The sequence below is a fragment of the Pholis gunnellus genome (genome assembly GCF_910591455.1).
Source record: "Pholis gunnellus genome assembly, chromosome: 23".
Classification (NCBI taxonomy): Eukaryota; Metazoa; Chordata; class Actinopteri; order Perciformes; family Pholidae; genus Pholis; species Pholis gunnellus.
Genome location: NC_136550.1, coordinates 7,696,050 through 7,716,495, shown reverse-complemented (window position 1 = coordinate 7,716,495; position 20,446 = coordinate 7,696,050). Strand labels below are relative to the sequence as shown.

The 20,446-nt window shown below is 42.0% G+C and overlaps 1 protein-coding gene across 1 annotated transcript in view; it reads left to right on the top strand.

Moving 5' to 3' along the window:
- LOC306714808 (phospholipid-transporting ATPase ABCA1) overlaps positions 1–20,446 on the top strand; it is a gene marked incomplete at its 5' end in the record, with an annotated part of 123,059 nt that overhangs the window by 57,910 nt on the left and 44,703 nt on the right. The window contains 6 exons of the mRNA XM_079184946.1: positions 2,354–2,481; positions 6,477–6,575; positions 7,043–7,232; positions 15,736–15,830; positions 16,441–16,546; positions 19,190–19,264. Coding sequence (XP_079041072.1) covers positions 2,354–2,481; positions 6,477–6,575; positions 7,043–7,232; positions 15,736–15,830; positions 16,441–16,546; positions 19,190–19,264 — 693 coding nt within the window. The remainder of the gene's footprint in view (positions 1–2,353; positions 2,482–6,476; positions 6,576–7,042; positions 7,233–15,735; positions 15,831–16,440; positions 16,547–19,189; positions 19,265–20,446) is intronic.

The window sequence follows — 20,446 nt, the reverse complement described above, 5'->3', positions numbered from 1 at the left end:
ATTTAAACAAGTCAAAACCAATTTTGGTAAGTAGCAATTTCCAAGGGACTTAAGTAATTTTTTGTCCCCCAAGTTCTAAAAAGTGTGTCGTGACTTAAATTGTATTGACACGTCGCCCGTCTAGATTCATAGTTTGTGAATATCTTGTAATGCCGTCAGTTATGACAGCTGCCGTGATGCTGAAATTATCATAACTGAAAAAGCTCACTCCTTTGTGCTGCTGGTGTGTGTGTGTGTGTGTGTGTGTGAGAGAGAAAGAAAGAGAACAATGTTTTACCTTTCTGAGGTGTATGGGTTCTTCTTCTAATTTGCTGCAGTACCAATCGTCATTAGTCACTGTCAATCTTGGACGTCCCTCTTTAGTGGGGACGCAGAGCAGGATAGCAGGATAAGCGCGTGAGTGTGCATGTACAAAGGTGCACATTGTCTGCAAGGGCGCACCTCCTACCTCTCCCTCTTTATTCATTTGGCGAAAGGTTTTTTTTCCCCCCCGCCCCATCATGTCAACAGCTCCCATTGTCAGCAGATATGATTGTGTGGTGAGGTAATCTCGTCGAATACAAGCGGTTAGGGGGATATAAAAGAGATTATGGCATGTAACACAAAAGCAGTGATTTATGGGGATGAAAGTTAGGGACATCGGGAGTGCTGGCAATGTCAGAATCAGGGAGAAGCAGTTAGTGGTTGTGTTACGGTGAATGAGTTGAAGGGTTCTGGTGTTTGGAGCTCAAACTGAAACAACCTTTCCCAGCTGCAGCTACCTTGCTGTAGGGCTGCAGATGATTTACATTTTGTAATTCACAATGTGTGTTGTTTTTTTTAATCTAATTATGGCTGCAGCTTGGCTCTTTAAGCGTTCATTTGCTCAAGTTTCTGTATTGTTTGCGTTTACTCGAAACAATTGGTTTACCAACTATTTGTTATGTTTAATCTGAACACCGAGAAAAGGAAAGACCACATTAACACGTCGGTGAAAATATCCGATGCTATTATGCACTTGTAACGCAAGCTGCAGCATTGAATTCACAAATGAAATAGGGAAGACATAAATGTGTGTTGCAGAAACTAACTTCATCTAATGAGCCGTTGGACCTTGCAGGAAATAAAACACATCTTAATTGTGTTTTGGTGTTTATACCCAGTTTGCATATAATCCCGTCCTCTTTAACTTCCCACTGAATTTGAGAATGCGCTAAATGCATACATTGTTCATCGGAGTGCCTTGGCTTAGTGAGCATAATAACCTCTCCCTGTTTTTTTGCAGATTTCTCTCAATGGCAGAAATACCAGCTTTCACCTGCAATTACTGTTGAGAGAGAGAGAGAGCAACAGAAAAAGAATAGTTCTTTCTCTCGCCGTCTGCCATTAAGCTTTTCACTCTCATTGCTGCTCTTTATCTTTCTTCCAAGCACATTTCCATGGCCGTAGCTCCATGCAGTAAATTTAGGGTTTTCAATTGTAGCATCTTGAATTGGCCTGGCAAATTGCATGCCCTGCAATTAATCAAGTGTACGCAAACCTCCCCCTGCTGCCGGGCGCGCTCCAACCTACAAGTGATTAAACATTAAAGATAGCTTGCATTTTTCCCACTGACCTTTTTGTCAGCTCTAACAATGAAATGAAAAGAGAATTACATGATGGAGAAAAGAGGATTGGAGGTGGGGGGGGGGGGGGGGGGCTAGGGGCTGGGCAGGATGGGAGAAGCGTGGCAGCGCCTGGTTTAAAAAATGCAAAAGACAAGAGAATGTTGAGAAACTAATTATATCTGAGTGGCCAGATGATGGTGGCAGTGTTGGAAGTGTTTAATCAAACTCATAAAGCGTGCAGAAGAGCCCAAACAAGTGGGTGTCGAGCATATTAATGTGCACACATTATCACAGCGGCCCGCGTTATTGTGGATTGGATCAGTCATTTTGTAGCACGTAATGACAGTGTAGGGGAGTGATGAAATTGATCTAACATTGAATCTTGTGCTGTTGCGCCTCCAGTGCACAGATAAACATCTGTACCACCCGTGTAGACATTTTCCTTTTTCTTTTAAGAAGTCGTCGTATGTTGTAATTACAAAGGCCTTAAAATGACTAACTTACTCTGCAATGCACAGTAGCTCCATGAGGAAGAAGAGAGTTTCTCAAGTTCCTTGAGTCATCGTTGTAGCCTCAGCAGCAGATAGTACTCCTCTAAGCTGAAAGTATTTCAGTCAAATTGTTCATTTTTGTTTGTCGCATTCAGCTACTTATTGCTTTTACTCGTTAGTACTGTTTTGTTCATTTGGTTTAGGTGTATCAGGGGAGTGCAGATGGCGCAGGATAAATGTCTTAAGCAGTTTCTCACATTGTTAACGTCCTCCTAGGTGGTCCTGCCTGCTGTTTTTGTGTGCCTGTCTCTGATCTTCTCGCTCATCGTCCCGCCATTCACTGAATACCCGAGTCTGGAGCTGCAACCTTGGATGTATGATCTGCCTCAAACTACCTTCTACAGGTAACCACATCATGATATAGCATAGTATATCTAGTTAATGATGTCATTCTGACCCAATTCAGCACTTGTTTTAATTTAGTTGTGAATGTTAACAACCATTTTCAATACTTTCTTTTTAATTGTAATATTGCTGAATGGTGTAATACACCAAGTAATATAATTACCCAGAGGCAACAAGGTTTTTCCAGGGAAAAATTCTAATAGAAAATGATGTTTCCTGTTATCAGAGGCAGAGGGGGCGTGCATATTTTTTTAAGAAGAGCTGCCTAGTTTTAGTAGCACGAGTAGATGAACAATACGCTGTCAGAAAGTTCAGCTTTGACGACAGAGAACCAAAGAAAAAAGATGTCACAGTGCTGCTCGTGCTGTTTGATCACCGAGGGATTTTTGCACTGCTGAGGTCATCAATCTGGACAGTGTCCCCTCCTCGGTGGCAGCTTGCCACTCGGTCATTGAGAAGACACACACTTGGTGACAAGGCACGGCCTCGGTCGACTTCAACACCCACTGAGTACAATCTTGAGTTATCGCAAAGGATCACACAGGTTTGCACCACTGTAAATGCCTTTTTATTAATAGAATATCACCTTATGAAGTATAATGCATAATAATGACCACCATAATAAAGAAATGGATATATTTCTCCACAGTCTTTTTAATATTATTTTGTACAGAGCATCTCTCCATATTCCTTCTCTGTAACAACAAAGGTGCTGGAAAAAGTTTAATTATAATATGCATCAATCGTCACAGCATCTGTCCAAACCATCAAACTAATCTTGACATCGTATTCACACTATGTTCTTTTGACATGAAGCTGTCGTTGCTTATCCACCCTGCAGGTGTTTCATTTCCCCTGGCAGCACTTTGTAAGAATTCACTTTGATGATGTCAAGCCACAACACACTGTAACCTGAAACTGATTATTTGTGATACTATTTCAGCTCTTTTTTTTGTTGATGTATTTATGCACTTTTGTTTCCATGCAACATAGTGGTGAATACTTTGCTTAGTTTTAAAGTACAATTGTTGTTGCATGATACTTAAACGCAAATGACACTTCACACTTCTTGAATATGTTGTGTATTTGGTCATATCCACATAGCACCAGTCCACTACATTGACAACTGATAATGGGCAACTTGCACTACTATTTGCTGGCGCATTTATTTGTGTGATACTTTTTTTGCTGGAACAGTCTTCTCACAATTTTGGCATTAGAACACTTGAGGACATTGCTGCTGTTATCATTGGTAATGATCCATTCTGTAAAAGGTTCTCTGAAGCACGGGTTGTTTTTTCTCTCTTTTGAAGTTGAAGCTAGAATCTTAAGACAATCCACAACACTTTGTTTTAAAAAGAAATGACAGCTTTGTCTAGAAGTGCAATGTTGCGCTTTTCTTCCTTGACTGTCTTTTACCTTTGCCAAAGATGCAATAGAATCACTGTCCATGGTGCTAAAGCCTTCAAGTCTTGTTCTCTCTTCATGGTGCTGAAACAGTCAAACCCAGTTTATTCACTGTCACTACTTCTACCACTATTATTACTGCCTTTTTTGACCACTGCATGGTGTACGGAGAGCTGTCATAACCATCAACCATCTGGCAGAGCAACAGCCATGTGCTACCAAAAACCCAGAAAACAACACCTTGGAAGACACATATCTACCCGTTCAATGTTGCTGGGTGTGTTTAAAAGACTGACAAGACCTTTACATGATACTGTGATTACATATCTCAGTGTACATGATCTTCTTAATGTTAACACTATGCAGCATGGGACATGTAGGAATGAAATCCTGGCTCACAAGCAAGGGTTTCAGAGCCTGATTTGCCTACTTTGTCACATAGTCTCTTGTGACCAAACTTGAACTGCTGATTTGGTTTTCTTGGGAATTCCTTGGAATGGTTCTTGTATGATGCGTTGAGTGTTCTTAATTGTTCTGACATTCCCTCTGGCCTATTGGTAAATATTGTCTTTTCTCTTAAGAGACTTTAAAACATCCTGCCTGATGATGACAGCGTGATGAAAGGTAGTGAGCCTTTTTATCTCAGCAGTTCATTCAGAGGAGAATTGCAGCATTATATACATCATGCATGCCAATGATCCATTTTAGCTGAGACTGATTGAAGATAATGATTGACATAATTTCGGGGTTGAAGCTCACTATTTTATCATGTGAACTGTGGCAATAATGTTGGTTAGTTACCCTCTGTATTTTTGGGGAGATATATACGAATATGGAAAGTGATATTTACACTGAATAATACTCTTTGGTTTATTCTCCTGTAATATAATGTAGCCTTCATTTGACTTTCTTCTAATGTTGTCTCAGTTCTTACTTCTGTGATGTTTGACTAGATGAACTAACTATTCATTAGTTCCACTCTTTCTGTGTATATGCACAAGTCTTCATTTTGGAACTGTCCAATAGTTTTATTATCTCGAATAATGTGGTAACCCAGCCATTGTTAATTGTAAAACAGATGGCTGCACATAATCCATTTTTGCAATCGGGCCACTTCAATTGCGCTCACTGGTGGCCAAGGAAGTGACCGTGTGACCTTCATGGAGACGCCTCTAAGTGAGACGGTGAACACTGTATTAATCCAAATGGCTGGCTGGGCTGTGGCCACTGCTGGCAGAAGGCCATCACATTGGTCTTCATGAAACACTGTGCTTTAACTCCCACGGTACCTTTAAGATAAAGGGCAGAATGTGTGTGGTTCGTAATGAGAATGAAATTGGAAGGGGAAGATTGTTTAACTGAGACACGGGGCGTAGCTATGCACAGGACACTCTGATGATAATGAAAGGCAGTGAAGAGCCTGTACTGTACACAGAATGTTGAACAGGCTCCTATCGGACCGTACTTGCACACTCATGAGGACGGAGCTGGACTCCAACCATGGAGAAAAAAGTGTGAATCCCTGAACTGTCAATTAATGTTTGAACTCTTGGCCCAAAGAAAAGTGCTGGCAAACTCAAAGATGTCTCTCTCGCTCTTGATTGAGATCGTCCCAGTTGGATGCTGCATTGCCATTGAGGATTAACTTGAAATGCACAACATTGGATTCCCTGACGCACGCCATTTCCTTCCAGGCCTCCTCTGATGTCAAGATACGTTTAAGATTAATGATCATCTAAACTCCTGTGCTCTGCCAATGTGGAAGACAGATTAGATGACTTGTAAAATATTAATCGTTTGTGAAGGGAGACCGATTATAAAACGTGTAACATCCGAACCAATTGTGATGGAAGACAGATTAGAATACTTGGAAAACCCTAACTAATGGTGACAATACATTTTGTCGCATACACATCACACACTTAACTGAAATCATTCGTCTGGTTCGATATTTCAGGGCCCATAATCTCAAATAATCCTTGCTGTCAACTGTGGCAAAAATCAAACCCACAGTAGAGGTGCGGAGTCAGAATGCCTCACTTTTCTGTGAACTCGACGGTCTTCTCTTTTGGAAGTGAATGTGTGGTCTCGACACTACACAGAACCTTAAAGATGCAAATATCAAGCATTAAGATTGTAATGTGATTCAGCTGTTTAAGATAGACTCCATGACGGTCCAATGGACTGATAGATCTGAAGCGATCACTGATCATGACCGCTAACAATGATTAGCGTTTCCATTTTGAACTTCTCTTCGGGTAATTCCACTTAAAATCAGGTTAGAGGTTGTCCTCCTCAAGCTCTCATTGAAGCAATCAATGCTCCAGCACGTTTAAGAAGTTATTCCTAGTGTCTCTTCACACTAGTTTTTCTAAAACCAGTTTCTAATGAGGACAGTTATACCACAGATATACCAAAATGTTTTTTGGTGCTTTTGCCAAATTACACTTTTTGGTTTGTTTTATTGACTGATGCTCAAGGATTTAACTGTCGTGCACCTGCTGTGTGAGATGAAACTGAAAACCATATTGCACACTGAAATGTTTGAATTTGTATTTGTACTGATTATATCCCCCAATATTTACAGCAATGATGGGCCAGATAACGTGGAGGTGTCTAAGGTGGTGGAAACCTTGGTGAACACGCCTGGCTTTGGGACTCGCTGCATGAATGGAGACCCAATACCGTAAGTGTTTATACTCAAGAAGCCAAAAGAATAGCGTTAGGGTATGCATATGCAGTCATGCCAAATGGTACTTGTAAACTGTTGAGCTTCACATGCTGTGTATGTGTGGCTAGTGGTCACATAAGTAAAAAAAAAAATGGAGGCCTGCAGGTCCGAGCATGTCTCTGCCTCTGTCAAGAAATGCTGCAGAAATGGAACAAGCTGTAAAAAAGCCAAGTATCCCAGAGCATTGCAAAGGAGCGCTCGGCATAATATTTATACAGACATTTCTAAAATTCCATTTGATCAATAAATGATTAGCTTTTCACACAAAATATAATACCTTCACTATTACTTTTTATTATTCCATCCTACACAACCGTTACTGGGGTGGTTAGAATAAAAAAAGTGTGTGTATGTGTTTCAGCAGATGTGGTTGGCATTATTACCAGTTAAACACTCGTATCTCCTCCATTGTTTGCTCTTAGGAACTTACCATGTTCTTCCAGTGGCTCCGATTGGTTCACTCCATCCGTAGATCAGTCCGTCACTGACATCTTCCTCAACGGGAATTGGAGCATGTCTAACCCCTCCCCCCCCTGTCAGTGCAGCACGCCTAAACGGACGATCATGTTACCCGACTGTCCACCTGGTGCAGGAGGGCTCCCTCCACCTCAGGTAAGGCTCTTCATCTGGGGCTTGCACCATTTGGTGACAGGCGGGTGGGGTAAATGGAGGCACCATTACCTAACTTTAGGGTCATAGATTTAATGCCCTGCAACAGCCAGTGTGTGAGCCTCTGTCTGAGGTTCCTTGAGCAAGACCTGAACCAGGGGTACCGCTCCTGGCTTCCTGTGCGCCCTGTACTCTGTATGTGTGTCACAGTGGGATATACTGCAGCAAGCGAGTGGAATGGTCTAAGTGTAAAAAAATAAATCAATGACACAACAGTACAATACAAAATGCTTATCATGGAAGCTTTTGGCTTGCTGTCTGAAAGTCCCAGTCAGCATCATTTTGATTTGAAAATGTAAAGGTACTTACTAACAAGGAATTTGCATTGCATTGCAAAATGTAAATCAGCCTTTTGTGCTGCCTCCCTTTTCTGAGCTAGCGTGCACGCATGAAAGTAGGGCCAAAATTGATTCCACTGCAAATATACTGAATTGGACATTGCCAGGGATTCAGCCAGTTCCCCATACCTGCTAAAAATTCCGTTACAATATATCCATAGTTTGTCATATTCAGGTATATGCCAACCTCTCACCTTGTCGCGCCTTTTAGGATATTGTATTGCATGCACTGCCAGTATAGACTCTGCAAAGGACTTCACCTTTACTGCTCACATTAAAATTTCTGGGAGGTTTGCGTGTCTCAACTTCCTGAAGTCAATACCAATCTTTTATAGGCCATTGCTTGAACAATATATACTTGGCAAAATGCAGCCGTGGCGAATGTTGCATGGTCTGACCTGAAAAGACTTGATCCAAGCCTAGATCGATTGGGCAAGTTAGAGACCCCGCATCCCTGCCTCCGAGCCACAACCTGCTGACTGAACCAATCACGTCACAGAGAGAAGAGAAGAAGAGAAAGTAGCTCATTTGGAGCTCAATGGTTTGCACTGTCGTCTCCCAATGATAATGAGAAATCTAAGCTTGAGAGAGACTATAAGGAGATCTTGCCACCTCTACCCAAAGTCATTTTATTTTATTAGAAACGGCTATGTCTGTATACTCGGGCTTTGTGGCATGTGCCTGCATTTTAAGAGATTTCAATGTCTCCTTCCTAACCCCACCTAAATCTGCCAATATTTTCTCCGTCTTGGAGACGGTTAAGCATTTGTTGTTTGTTGTGTTCCCCCGATGAAGAGGAAAGCAGCGGGGGACTTCTGCCATCTGATTAGAGCTTTGATTCTCTGCCAGAAACCAATTGGACCCGACCCGCCGGGCCGGGCTGTAATTTCTCAAAATCCCCCCGGGCTTGAATGAAGCATACAACAGTTTTTGGACTGTGCTATGCATTTGGTCAGAGAAGGTGCATGTTGGAGATCGTATCGCGTCTTTTACTGCGCCGAAAAGACTTGTAATTTGAAGCTTCAAAGTTTCATTCATAACGTTGACATTCGAATCACAGTTTTATTGTTAATAACTTACAGAAACGGCTGCTGTGGTTCAGGCTCGGGTCGACTTTGACAAAAACGATGGCGGTTGATTCACGGTCAGGCTGCAAAACACCATTGCATTTACAAGATAATTCACAATTTTGCATTTCCAACTTTTTCTTCATATAAACTGTTGGCCAGTGTTAGTTGCCTGCATGCACATAGGGCGGTCCTGTGATAATGCGCAGTCGTGGTTTAGGTTGGATAGCTTTTTGTTCACAAGCAATAGCATGCCAGACAAACTGCTATTTTGAAACAGTTTGAAAATCACAACAGATAGCCATGCTTCAATGCGCATTTCAGCAAATTATTTCAAGAGTTTTCAATCATCACTCATTTGTGGACATAAGGCAATAACTCACACAGACTGGTCTAAGACTGCCTCTCTGTAATTGTTGTGCATGTGACAGTAAATAAGTTGAAACGTGTGGGCTGGTGGACGGCTTTGGTTCAGTATAATCGGATTGCAGATGTGGGAGGGTGTGGCAGATAATCCTGTGAGTGTGTAGGTAGGTGCAAAACAAAAACAAAATTTGACAAACAGTGTATGATGGCATCGACACGTTGGTAGTGTTATGTGAAAAGAGTGATGTCTGCAGTGTTTCTTGTGTTTTGTAACAACTTTTGAAGGGATATTATGGTCTATTATTCAAAAACAAAAGTCCTCGTCAGTGAATAAACAACAATCACAGTGGTGACCTTTATTTAGGAGGAATATATAAATGCTGATCTGACGATGGTTGGCTCTACAGCTTGCAGTTGTCATCATCAGCACTTAGTATATTCATGAAGTTGAACACTTCTCTCTCTCTCGATTGCACATCAAGAGCAGACAACCTTATCAACGCTTCCCACTCGCGTTTAGCCTACACACAGTTTAATTTGCAAAGCACACCTGCATTTCTGACACAGTAGCTATAGTGCAGAGTGTCTTTCTTGTCACTGTTAGGTTTTCACTTGCTTGAGCTACTTTATAAACTACATTATACAGTTAAACCATCACATTTAATTTGCACTTGAATAAACACATGCACTTAACTTGAAGAGCGGTGGATCATGTGTGTTATGTTAGTTTGTAAGTCTGAACCACACTCGGCTAAGATGTTCAAGTAACGTTAATACAAAGTAGTAATGTGGATATATATTTCACAAGGGATTTGACTTTCCAGTGACACTATTTAAGAAAACTGATTTTTCTTTTTTTTTACTTACTTTAATTACACATAATAATTAAAATTCAAATACAGCAACGTGGCCTAAAGCCTTTTGTGTTAATATCATTTTATTTATAGATTTAAAATACCATTAAATCAAATTAATGTGCCACTCAGCGAAAAAATCCACTTTGTGGGTGGGATCTAATGACACAATAGACAGTTACAAAGTTATGCCTCACTGTGGTTGTTAAGTTGTCAGCTCTTTTATGCATATTATATAAGTTTTAAAAGTCACTGTAAGTTTAATTTGCAAAGCAAAGTTGTGAAGTAGCAAAGCGCCTTTATATCTCAGTTATTAAGGGAAGTGAGGTAGTGTTAAAAAATATATATTCTGGCCCAGTTAAGAAAACTCTCACAGTCACATAGATGTATTTAAAGTTGTCTCTTAATTGTCATGGCATAGCCCCCCCCCAAAAAAAACAAGAATTTGAACACAGACAACACAGAGAGAGGCAGGACGTAACATGACGCAGTTTGAAACCGCTCATCACGCCTTTATTTTCCATCCACCCCCCCTATACCTCCTCTAGCCAATATCCCACACTCTGTAATGTGCCATTTCACACTCTCCACAGATCCTTAATGGCTCGTTGAACTTGCACACGTCTTGCTGTGTGCTCCTTCCTGTGACAAGGCCATCCAGGGCCACTTTAAAGGAGCAACTGTCCCGGTATCATGTTATAGGATGATTGTTGAGACAGCCAAACAAGGGAGGTGCCCTTTGTGTAACCTTTTTCTTTGCCCTGACGTTTTGTCCCTAGCTAATGACAACTCTGTCAAGGAAACCCCCATTTGTTGAGGCGCTACTTGTGTCTTTGTATCATTCTTTATCGTGCAATTTTCCATCAAGGTCTTTTTTCCGAACCCTCTATTTTATTTTGCTCTGTTCCTCCTCTCCACCTGCTTCTCCCATTTTAAACTACCTCACTCATTCTTTCATTTAAGTGTTTCTCAGCCTGAATCAATTTCTTGTTATTCTATGAGTTGTCACTACTTTGCCGGATTTCTGCTTTATAGTGTCATTTTATATGTAGCTGGCACTTTTAGTACACTTAGCCTCAATAAAAAAAAGACCATTTATAAAGGCCAATTCTTGTCTACATCTTGTTACATTCACTTGCATCATTTCTCTTTTATTTACAACATCCAATCCAGATCCTGTAAACGGATATTAAATGGACTCTCAGTTTTGCATTGAAACAACCTTGAGGACATTGAGTCATAATGATGCAACGAGATTATTGCCAGTCATCTCCCACTGTGTGCTAAAGCAACTGTAGATGTAGACTAAGAAGCTTCTACAAGAGAAGAGAATGTAGCAGAACACAAGTGAGGAGGGGGAAACATTTGTATGCAATCCACGTGCTTTAAACAGTCACGATTCTCTGTCCATCACCTTCGTTTTGCATAATGAGAGTCTTTATTTATGTGGCGGGGGTCAGCCTTTGTAACACCGAAAGCCAGCAAGCTTTGCAGCCTTTTATTTCTTCATCTAAAATCTTGAAAGATTTACACCACTGGGGTAAATATGGTCGGAACATACAGGGTGATCATGAGGTGAAATGGTAGCTCGTGGTCTTTTTTTCAATGTTAGGGAAAAGACCCCAGCTCATTAGTCTAGTTCAGTGTGTAACTGTATACCCTAACCCCATCCACATTTCTCCAACTTTCGTTGCCTTCCTGCTGTTAACGGCAATCCACCAGCGGGCCGTAACCCACAGTTTACCGTTTGAAATGGAGTGTACGGTCATGGGAAGGAAACTTTAGTGCGGCTGTCATGCTCAGATATACAGTTTGAACTCTGCAGAGAATATCAATCTTAGCAGAGAACCGTTGCTCGTGAGGTAGGATAAATATTGTGATAGATATGAATATATGATTGTAACATGCTGCTTGATATAAATATGCACTATGTGTTTGTGTGGGATCACATGCAATTACCACCATTGCGGCTTTTCCTTACCTGTAGACTGTGTTCCTTTGCATAAATTCAATGCAAACCCGAGGCAGAGACCACCCACAGAAGCTGAGCACATCGTGAGGATGCTTTCCCTTTGACCTGAAAGCGTCCCCTGCTGAATAAATCATGACGTGTACCAGCGTTACTTTATTTATTTTTTAAAAATCTTTTATCCTGCCCATCCTCCCAATATGCCCTTGAGAAAGTAGAGAAAAGACGAGAGAGGGGGAAAAAACATGGACACATCACCGCAGGAGGGAGTGTGGAATCATTGTTTCCATGGAAATGGCAGGCAACAGTGAGCCCATTATCAATTCTGAGGTATTGACTCTCGTTCACTGGTGATATTTAACCTTCGTAGATGAATAGGCCGTCATGTGCGCGGAGGAATTGATAAAGCCGCCACGTTTCACAGAATTACGATTGATGTATTTATCATTTGGAGGCTGGCCTAACTGGAGCTTGCTTGCAAATTACTTTGCTTGGTCTCATCAATCAGTGTATTGAAGTTGGGCATTGGCTGACCATTTGTGTGGGAAAAAGGAGAAGTTCTGCATAGGAAAATACAAACATTATCTACTTTAGTTTGTCAGTTTGAGGGGGGAGAGAAACTGCCTTTTGCAGTAAATAAGTCTTTACAGCGAGACCGTTTGTTGTACCTTTTAGGAAAAGAAAATTATTATTTTATAATGCAGCATAATCTATAATATTGATTGAAATATTTTCATGCACCTCTGTTTGGAGTATACATTTACAACATAAAATCCTCAGCGCAGACATATTTTTAATGTCATAATTTATTCACTGAAACCATGACGAATGTGTAAACTTTGAATCTGAGGGCGTGTTTTTTTCTCCAACAACAGCTGTTGGCAAAGAACAAATACCAACTAACCGCCGATCACTTCCGAAACCCCGCCAGCCAATACTCAACCTGACGAACACAACAGGCTGACACGTCCTGTCTCTGCTGGGGCCTGTTGATTTGTCACTTTCACTCCCAACACCCGCAGATCCATTTTAGAGTAAGACTACCTGTCCAGAGCCCCCCCCCCCTCTCAGCGGAAGGCGAGAGATGCTCTAACAAAATCAGAAAGGTCATTGAATTGTGAGGTGAGGCAAATGGTGGATGAGGCGGCGCTTATCCTTTTTGTTGTGAATAAACGGAACCGAAAGGGTCCGGATGAAAATCTGTCATCAGGCGTGGATGTGTGCAACTCGATCTCTCATGATCTGGGACAGAATAGCCGCAGCAGCTTTTTTTCACTGTGGTTGATAACTGAGTGTTACCCAGCGAGTGCTTCCCTCACTACTCCAGCCATTATCTGATGGTATTGTTTGGCTCCGTTTTTAAACGGTCGATGCGACGTGATCATAGTGGACATAATCGCACAACACAATGAAATGCACGCTCCTGAAACGCACACAATTTCACAGTGGGCCATCTGTCACTTTCGCTCCAAACACATCATGTTGCAATGAGTTAAATATTAGTAACAACTTCACACTTACTGATATGTATTGCTTTGCATGAAACAACCCAATTAACCTGATCATCCCTTGCAAAATCCGAGTCAGAGGACAATTGACAACTTCACATAACATGCTAATTATAGAAGAATCTGCTTTCCCGACATTGCATCTTTTTTTTGTGCACACTAGATAAAATTTAAATTTTACCTTAGAGGTACGGCGCGACGTGCCAAGATTAATATGAACACAGCACAGTCTCTTATCTCTCCTTTGCTGCAGTATGCCAGCTCATTCAACAGATTTGATTACTCCTCAGTTTACATTTCCCTCACCCCTGTTTGCCTCCCAAGCTATCAAGCTACCATTGTGTTGCGGAGAACTGATGTCATGTACAGAATGCCAAGCACTCTGAAGCTGTTCCCAGGTAATGAACAAGAGACGCGGGCCCGGGTATTGCACCATCGCGTTATGTTCCCATTTCAGTCTCTTTGATGGGGGGATATGGAACCAGGCCAAAATAATTAGACCCACACTGACTGTATGCTCCTGTATAACTCTGTACACACATCGGAGTGTAAAAGCTCTTATTTTTGGTTTTGTTTGTTTCCGAGTTCCTGTGGCTTTTTGAAAGAGAAGCATGTTTGTTCAGAGATAAGCCAAGGTGGATGTGCCGTTCGTCCTCCTTATCTCTGATTCATAAGCCAGATGGGTCCTCTTCTTCAGCTGCTTTCTCCTTCTGTTTGTTCCTTTCCTTGTGATTCCAGTTATCATCCTCCTTTTCTTTTCTTTCCTCCTATGCTCGGCTCTCCAATGTTTAACTTGTGTTTCTATCCCCGCTCTGCTCTTCCTCTGCTGTCTTATTTATCCTATTTGTTTTTAATCTGGCTCCTAAAATCTCTATATTCGTCTCCTCCTCCTTGCTTTACTCCAGCATTTTCTCGTCTCCTCTTTTTGCTTTAATGCTACTTCCATACCCCCTGACACTGCCATGCCACGTGCCATGTATCTCCTGGATGTTATATGTGATAAAGAATTGGTCTACCCAAAGCTTGCACGTCAAGCTGTTTGTACAGAAGGATAGATAACCAGCATAACTAGGGGGTACGCTGGTAAATGGCCTTGCAGTCGGGGGGTCTCAATTCTTTTATCAAGGATCACTCCGCTAATTAGCATCGCGCTACCTCTCTAAATAAGCAAGGCTAAAGCAGCATGGTGTCGGCAGGAGAGTGTGTGTGTGTACTGAAGTATCAGTCTACGCATCGTGGAGTGCATTCAGGGTGGTGTGTCGCACCCTCCCCTAATTGGATGTTTGAATGTACCCATTTATCCACAGAAAGGCATCTAATTAGGGTTCTTTGACATCAGACACAGCATTGGCTGGGGGTCTAGATTTCAGCCAGGCCCCCTATAGCCAGTCATAATTGCCTATTATGATGAGGAGAATATGTTCCATAGTGCTGCGAACAGATATCACCTGCAAAATGTTCTTGCTCTTAAGTTTTGTTGATTTTACATCGACTGGGTGAGTTTTTACGGGTGGCTGAGCAGTTGTGCTTGCAGGAGTCTCTCTGCGGTCAGCCTTTCAGCTCATGGTGCGTCACTACAGCCACAGTTAAGTGCTCCAGTGTCTGCAAAAGTTTTATATCCTTCCATAAGTAACAGAAAAAGTGTTGCACCTTTTTTTTTTTGCATGAAAGTCATGTATCCATTTCCTTTTTCAGAATTTCTGAAAAGGTTTTGAAACAATTTCTGCATCTTAAAGCTGCTCTAAGCAATACTTTGTAATAACATTGGATGATTTGACTTTGTGTAATGTGAAAGGCGTCACACTACGGAGCACTTTGGCATCTTTCAACTTATTGTTTTGGTTTCACAGTTGGCAACTGCGGTGTTTTGATTCCCTCTCATAGCTCTCATGAACATCGTTTTCAGCAGCTCCGATCCATTGTATGCTCGCTACCCAGCACCATCAGCAGACAAAGTTAGTGTAGCATGTTGCGCTGAAGAGCCAGTTACTTTTTTTCTCAGGAGTTGACAGAAACCAAAAAAAGAGGGCTAAAACGAGGGTGGATATTGGAGTAACATTTCTCATGCTGCCAGAAACATGACTAAATTCCAATCTTGCTCTGTATCTGCTGGATGTGTAAATAAGGTGATATATCAACTGAATACGGTGACACTATGTCAGTTGTGTGTTTACAGCTTGTTGTGCTACCAAGTTTCCCAAAAATCAAGTATGCAGGTTTAACCTCGAGGTCACTATTACATAAATAACAAATGGCAAACCAATAGTATTGATTTATTCTTCCGTCTTTTTATGGTTCCAACATTTCAACTTCTTGTGTTTTTCTTTTCTCCTCTTTCTGACAGAGGATCCAGAACACAACAGACACATTGTTGGATCTAACTGGACGGAACGTGACGGACTTCTTGGTCAAGACTTTTGAAGACTCGGGTAGAACAAGGTAATTTATGTCATTGTGACAGTTGAGAGTATCAACTTTTTCTCGAGAGTTTTTATTTTGGTTGCCTGGTTGTCCGTCCCCATATTATGTAGGTCGCATTAGTGTTAACATGAATTGGGTGGTCAAAGGTCAAGGGCACTCTGAACTAATGTTTCTTGCCAAAACTCAAGAATGAATACGTTTAATTGTGACAGTATAATGTTTTAGACGGACTTGGATATAAAGTGCAACATTCAGCCCTGATGTGGTAGTTCTAGTTTGAATATTCTGCAGCATTTAAGGTTTTAAAAATCAGGCTATCGCAGTGCATTCACATATTTTATTCTTGTCGTACTTTAGAAACTAGTGACTTTCCTCAGGCACAGTGAGGTTTTGGGTTGCTTTTTTTTTTCTTGTCACAAAGTCATCACATGGTCATGTATCCACATTTCCACTGTAATATCTGCCTTTCCTGGATGTCTGTATTTCGTCTGTGTGTGTGTGTGTGTGTGTGCGTGTAGCTAGACAGATAAAGTGTGAAAAATCTATGCGTGTGTGTCCTTGACATTACTCGCATGCCCTTACCTCCACCTGAACCTCCCTCTCTCTCTGCTTTTTACCGCCACTCCAGGTACGGAGGCATCTCTGTCGGAGCCGTCAACTCCCAAGTCCGTCTGAGCGAGGCAGCAATCAAAGCTTCATTCAGGGATGTAAAAGACCTATTCAGTTCCTTTCAGGTATGTAATAAATATTGGCATTCACAAGTCAAACCTTTTGATTCCACAGCATTATTTGAGTAGTCTATGTGTTTATCAGCAACGCTAAAACTTAGAATGATAACGCCTCCCTCAAGTCACCAGTGTGCTGGTCGAGTGTTGTTTCTTTTAAAGTACGTTCCAAGGGGGCCCATGCTGTCTGAAACCACTGAAAAAAAAGTTCTTGAGGTTAATCTTTACGTTAAAGTCTGCCTGAAGACGTGGTTCAGAAACCGATTTTATCCTGACAATTCTGCAGTTTGCCAGTAGCTCTTTGAGTGAGCTGCTCCTAATTGGAGCATGGCGATCTTTGTCCAGCTAGCTTTGTGTCTCGGGCACAGGTGGTGTTATTTGCTGGGGACTTTTGGACCCCACAGTATTCTTGAATGATTGACAAAAAAAGAATGAAAGCAAAGAGGAGAGGAGGGCTAGATTCTTCAAATCCATTCAGTTGAGTGTCCATGGCAACAGGCTATGATTGTATGTGCATTGCCTTGAATACATTGAGGAATCTGGGTCCTCTCTGCACTATAACACACACACACTCACACACAATCCTGCAAACCTTTTTGCTCTTATTTTTATAACTTTTATCTACTCCCACCACCACCTCAATTCAATTCATGTATAAACATTCGTACACTTTTACTTCGGCACCGTGTTTCTTGAACTACATGCCGCCGCACCTGTCCCCTCCATACACACGGTCTCTCATTAACATTTCAAATTTCTGGACTCTCAAACTGCTTTGAGATCAGCACATTGCTTTGCCCTCAGGCGTCTCCGGTCTCGTCCCTACACAGACTCCCCTTTCTGTCTCCTGGATCTCGACGCTAATGTGACTTTAATTCGTGCAGCAGCGATGATGTAACCCTAATGGCCGGGCATTAGCCCGTCCCAGCTCTGCATTCCGCGTTGTTAAAGTGCTTCACCGTCCTTGGGAAATGTCTGGCTGTCTTCTGCTCGGCAGCCATTGCGATGTGAGACGGTCACGGGAAGCGGCGTGTTTTTTGCACTCCGAGCCTCTGAAACTTCAGTTTTATTGCATTTCCTGTGTCTAGCAGGTAGACATCGGGCTCGGTGTTGCAAGAGGTGACGGGAACAATGAGAACAAGAAGGCCTGTGTGCTGGAAATTGTATAATTAATCCCAAAAAATTGTATCTCAAAATATGTGTAATGTAGATGGTGTTAATGTCACAACTGCTCCCTGTAATCTATGGTAACCTCCTCAAACTATATTTTTAATCATTTATATTATTCAGAGAAATTCAGAGAAATATTTTTACAAAAGTTCTCCTTCCTGGCAAGTTCTCAGTACACACACACCCTACACACACACACACTCAGACACATATTAACACACTGTCCCATGGCCCACACGACCAGTCAGTCACACAGAGCACTTGACCACTGAACTGTGCAGGCCACTTTGGAATACAAGCCAAGAAAGTCGCCACACACTCGAGAGGCTTTATTGCTGTGTCGTTAGCCGTGGCACGGGCTGGTCCGCGGGCCAAACCAGCCTTGTCATTGTCCTTGAGCGGGGAGGAGTTTGTCAAGGATTAGACCCAGGCAGCTGCTGGCCCACTTCTCATCTCGTTTCAGCCACCGCTAATCCTCAGTAAGGCCGGCCTAATGGCACTGCCCGCTGCTGCTTGGCACAATGCAAACCTGAGCGAAGGAAAAAAAAATAAAAAATGCTGTAAAGATTCCCTTAATTTTTGCTGAAGGTAGCATTACAGGCAAGAGTCGAAGACTTGTTGTGTGCCCGGTGTAAGGATAAGTAATGTCTTGGAGCAGAATCAATGCTATTTAACACAAATACTCCTTTTGATGGGAGTGATGAAGAGTTTATGCTACGTTGCTGACAGCATACTGGAAATCTGGCAGGGGAAATAAAAAGCTCTGAATACACTCTTGAAATGTTTCAAAATGTCTGAGAATGTCATGATGTGGTGTAGGATTGGCTGAGTGAAGGATTGTGGGGTAGAAAAAGTCAGAACATAAGTGGTATGATCTCCTCGGTCCTTGTCCGCGGGTAACTGTCACGGGGACCGCGATATCTTTTGTGTCTCTTCCTTTCCTCTCTCACACAGAGCAGACAAGCACTTGCACCTGAGCACACTCCTGCATTCTTGAGATGTCGTTCTTGATATTTCTCCTCTCATTTCGTCTACCCCCCCCACCTCTCTCCCCAGATGTCACCTGCACTTTTCCTCCACCCTCCACTCCTCACTCCATTCCACATCCACCCCCCTACCCCACTATGAAGGCACGGTCCAACAGGAGGTCCATTTGCATTTATATCACATGAGTAGTGTGCTCTGTGCACTTATGGTTGGGCTGAACAGCATGTTATCAACATGACACTTTGGAGATCGCCTGTCATCTCAAGCCCTCATCCCAAGGCTCATTTCACATGCAACATGAGTGTAGTACATTTCTCCCAAGTCTGAGGAAAATAAGTGTCTCAGCACACCCAAGTGCTCCCGGGAAGTCTTAATTCTTGTCTCCCTCTGCCTCATGCTTTGCATTTCAAAGAGCAGTGGTGTTTTTCCAAGTGTATCCAATTAAGTCTCCCAACTCAGTTTTTGTTGTTGTCTTGTTTTCCTCGTCTTTATTAGGATAATGTGACTGACCAGCTCTTCCGGAAGGCTGAGACGCTGCTGAAGAAGCTGGGAACCAGGGACAACCTAAAGGTAATATATTAATTGCAGTTTGCTCTGCTGTTTGAGATGATGTCGAGATTAAAGCTTAATGATCTCTGAGGGGAAATAAGGAAGGTGCCGTTTAGGTTTTTATGGGAGGGACGCCGGTGATTAAGAGGAACGGGATATAGGCAGAGACAGAGTCATGGTGCATACCCACCGAAAACTTGTCTACTCATCTTTCTACTTGTGCAATTTACTTTATTATAAATTATAATGCCTATATAATTAATCTCTTGCAAAATCAGGAGGGGCCGGGTTAATAATGACACCTTGGTTTATGAGTAGATTGCTGTAAAGGTAGTGTATGGCATGATGGTTCAGTCTATTAATGCAAATACTATGTCCTTAACCTTTGTAGAGAATGGGAACGGGTGTGCAATGACATAAAGTGCGGTGTCAAAGCATCAGTGGTGGAAGAAGTACACACATCCTTAATTTAAGTAAAAGTACCAATGCAACCATCTAAAAATACTCCATTACGAGTAGAAGTCCTGTGTTCAAATTCGGACTTAAAGGAACAGTGTGTAGCATTTAGGGATCTATTAGCAGAAATGAAATATAATATTCATACCTTTGTCTTCCCAAGCTATAATCGACCTAAAGTAAGAATCTTAACTAAGAATCGTAAATAACAACCTTAGAAAGTTAATATTTACATATGGAGCAGGTCCTCTACATGGAGCTATAGCCGCCATGTCTCTACAGTAGCCCAGAACAGACAAACCATACACTGGCTCTAGATGGGGCCGGTGACTGCATTTCACTTTGGCTGCTGGATGCTGGGTCTAGCCCTCTAAAGCTGGATTCTGGTTAACGTTACAACCAAACATTTCTTCACTTCTCTGGAGTAAACGACCACAAACGGGCTGCCTACGGGAACGCCGTCCTGCCGTCGCAACTCAAATGGTGTTATTTTTTTTGCCACTACTAATTTCTAACACTAATAACATCGCTGCTGGCAAAATGACTCCACGGAGCTGGACCCAGCCACATATTCAGGTTAGTGCCTGTGGGTCCCTCGGCTGTGTCCAAAATATTAAGTATGATTTTACCAGCAGACTGTTTTAGCAACGGTCGATTTCAAGGCACCCTGTAGCTGCCCCGAAAATGATATAACATATTAGATCACATATTGGGAATCTAAACATTTACTTTTTTTGCATTGAAACA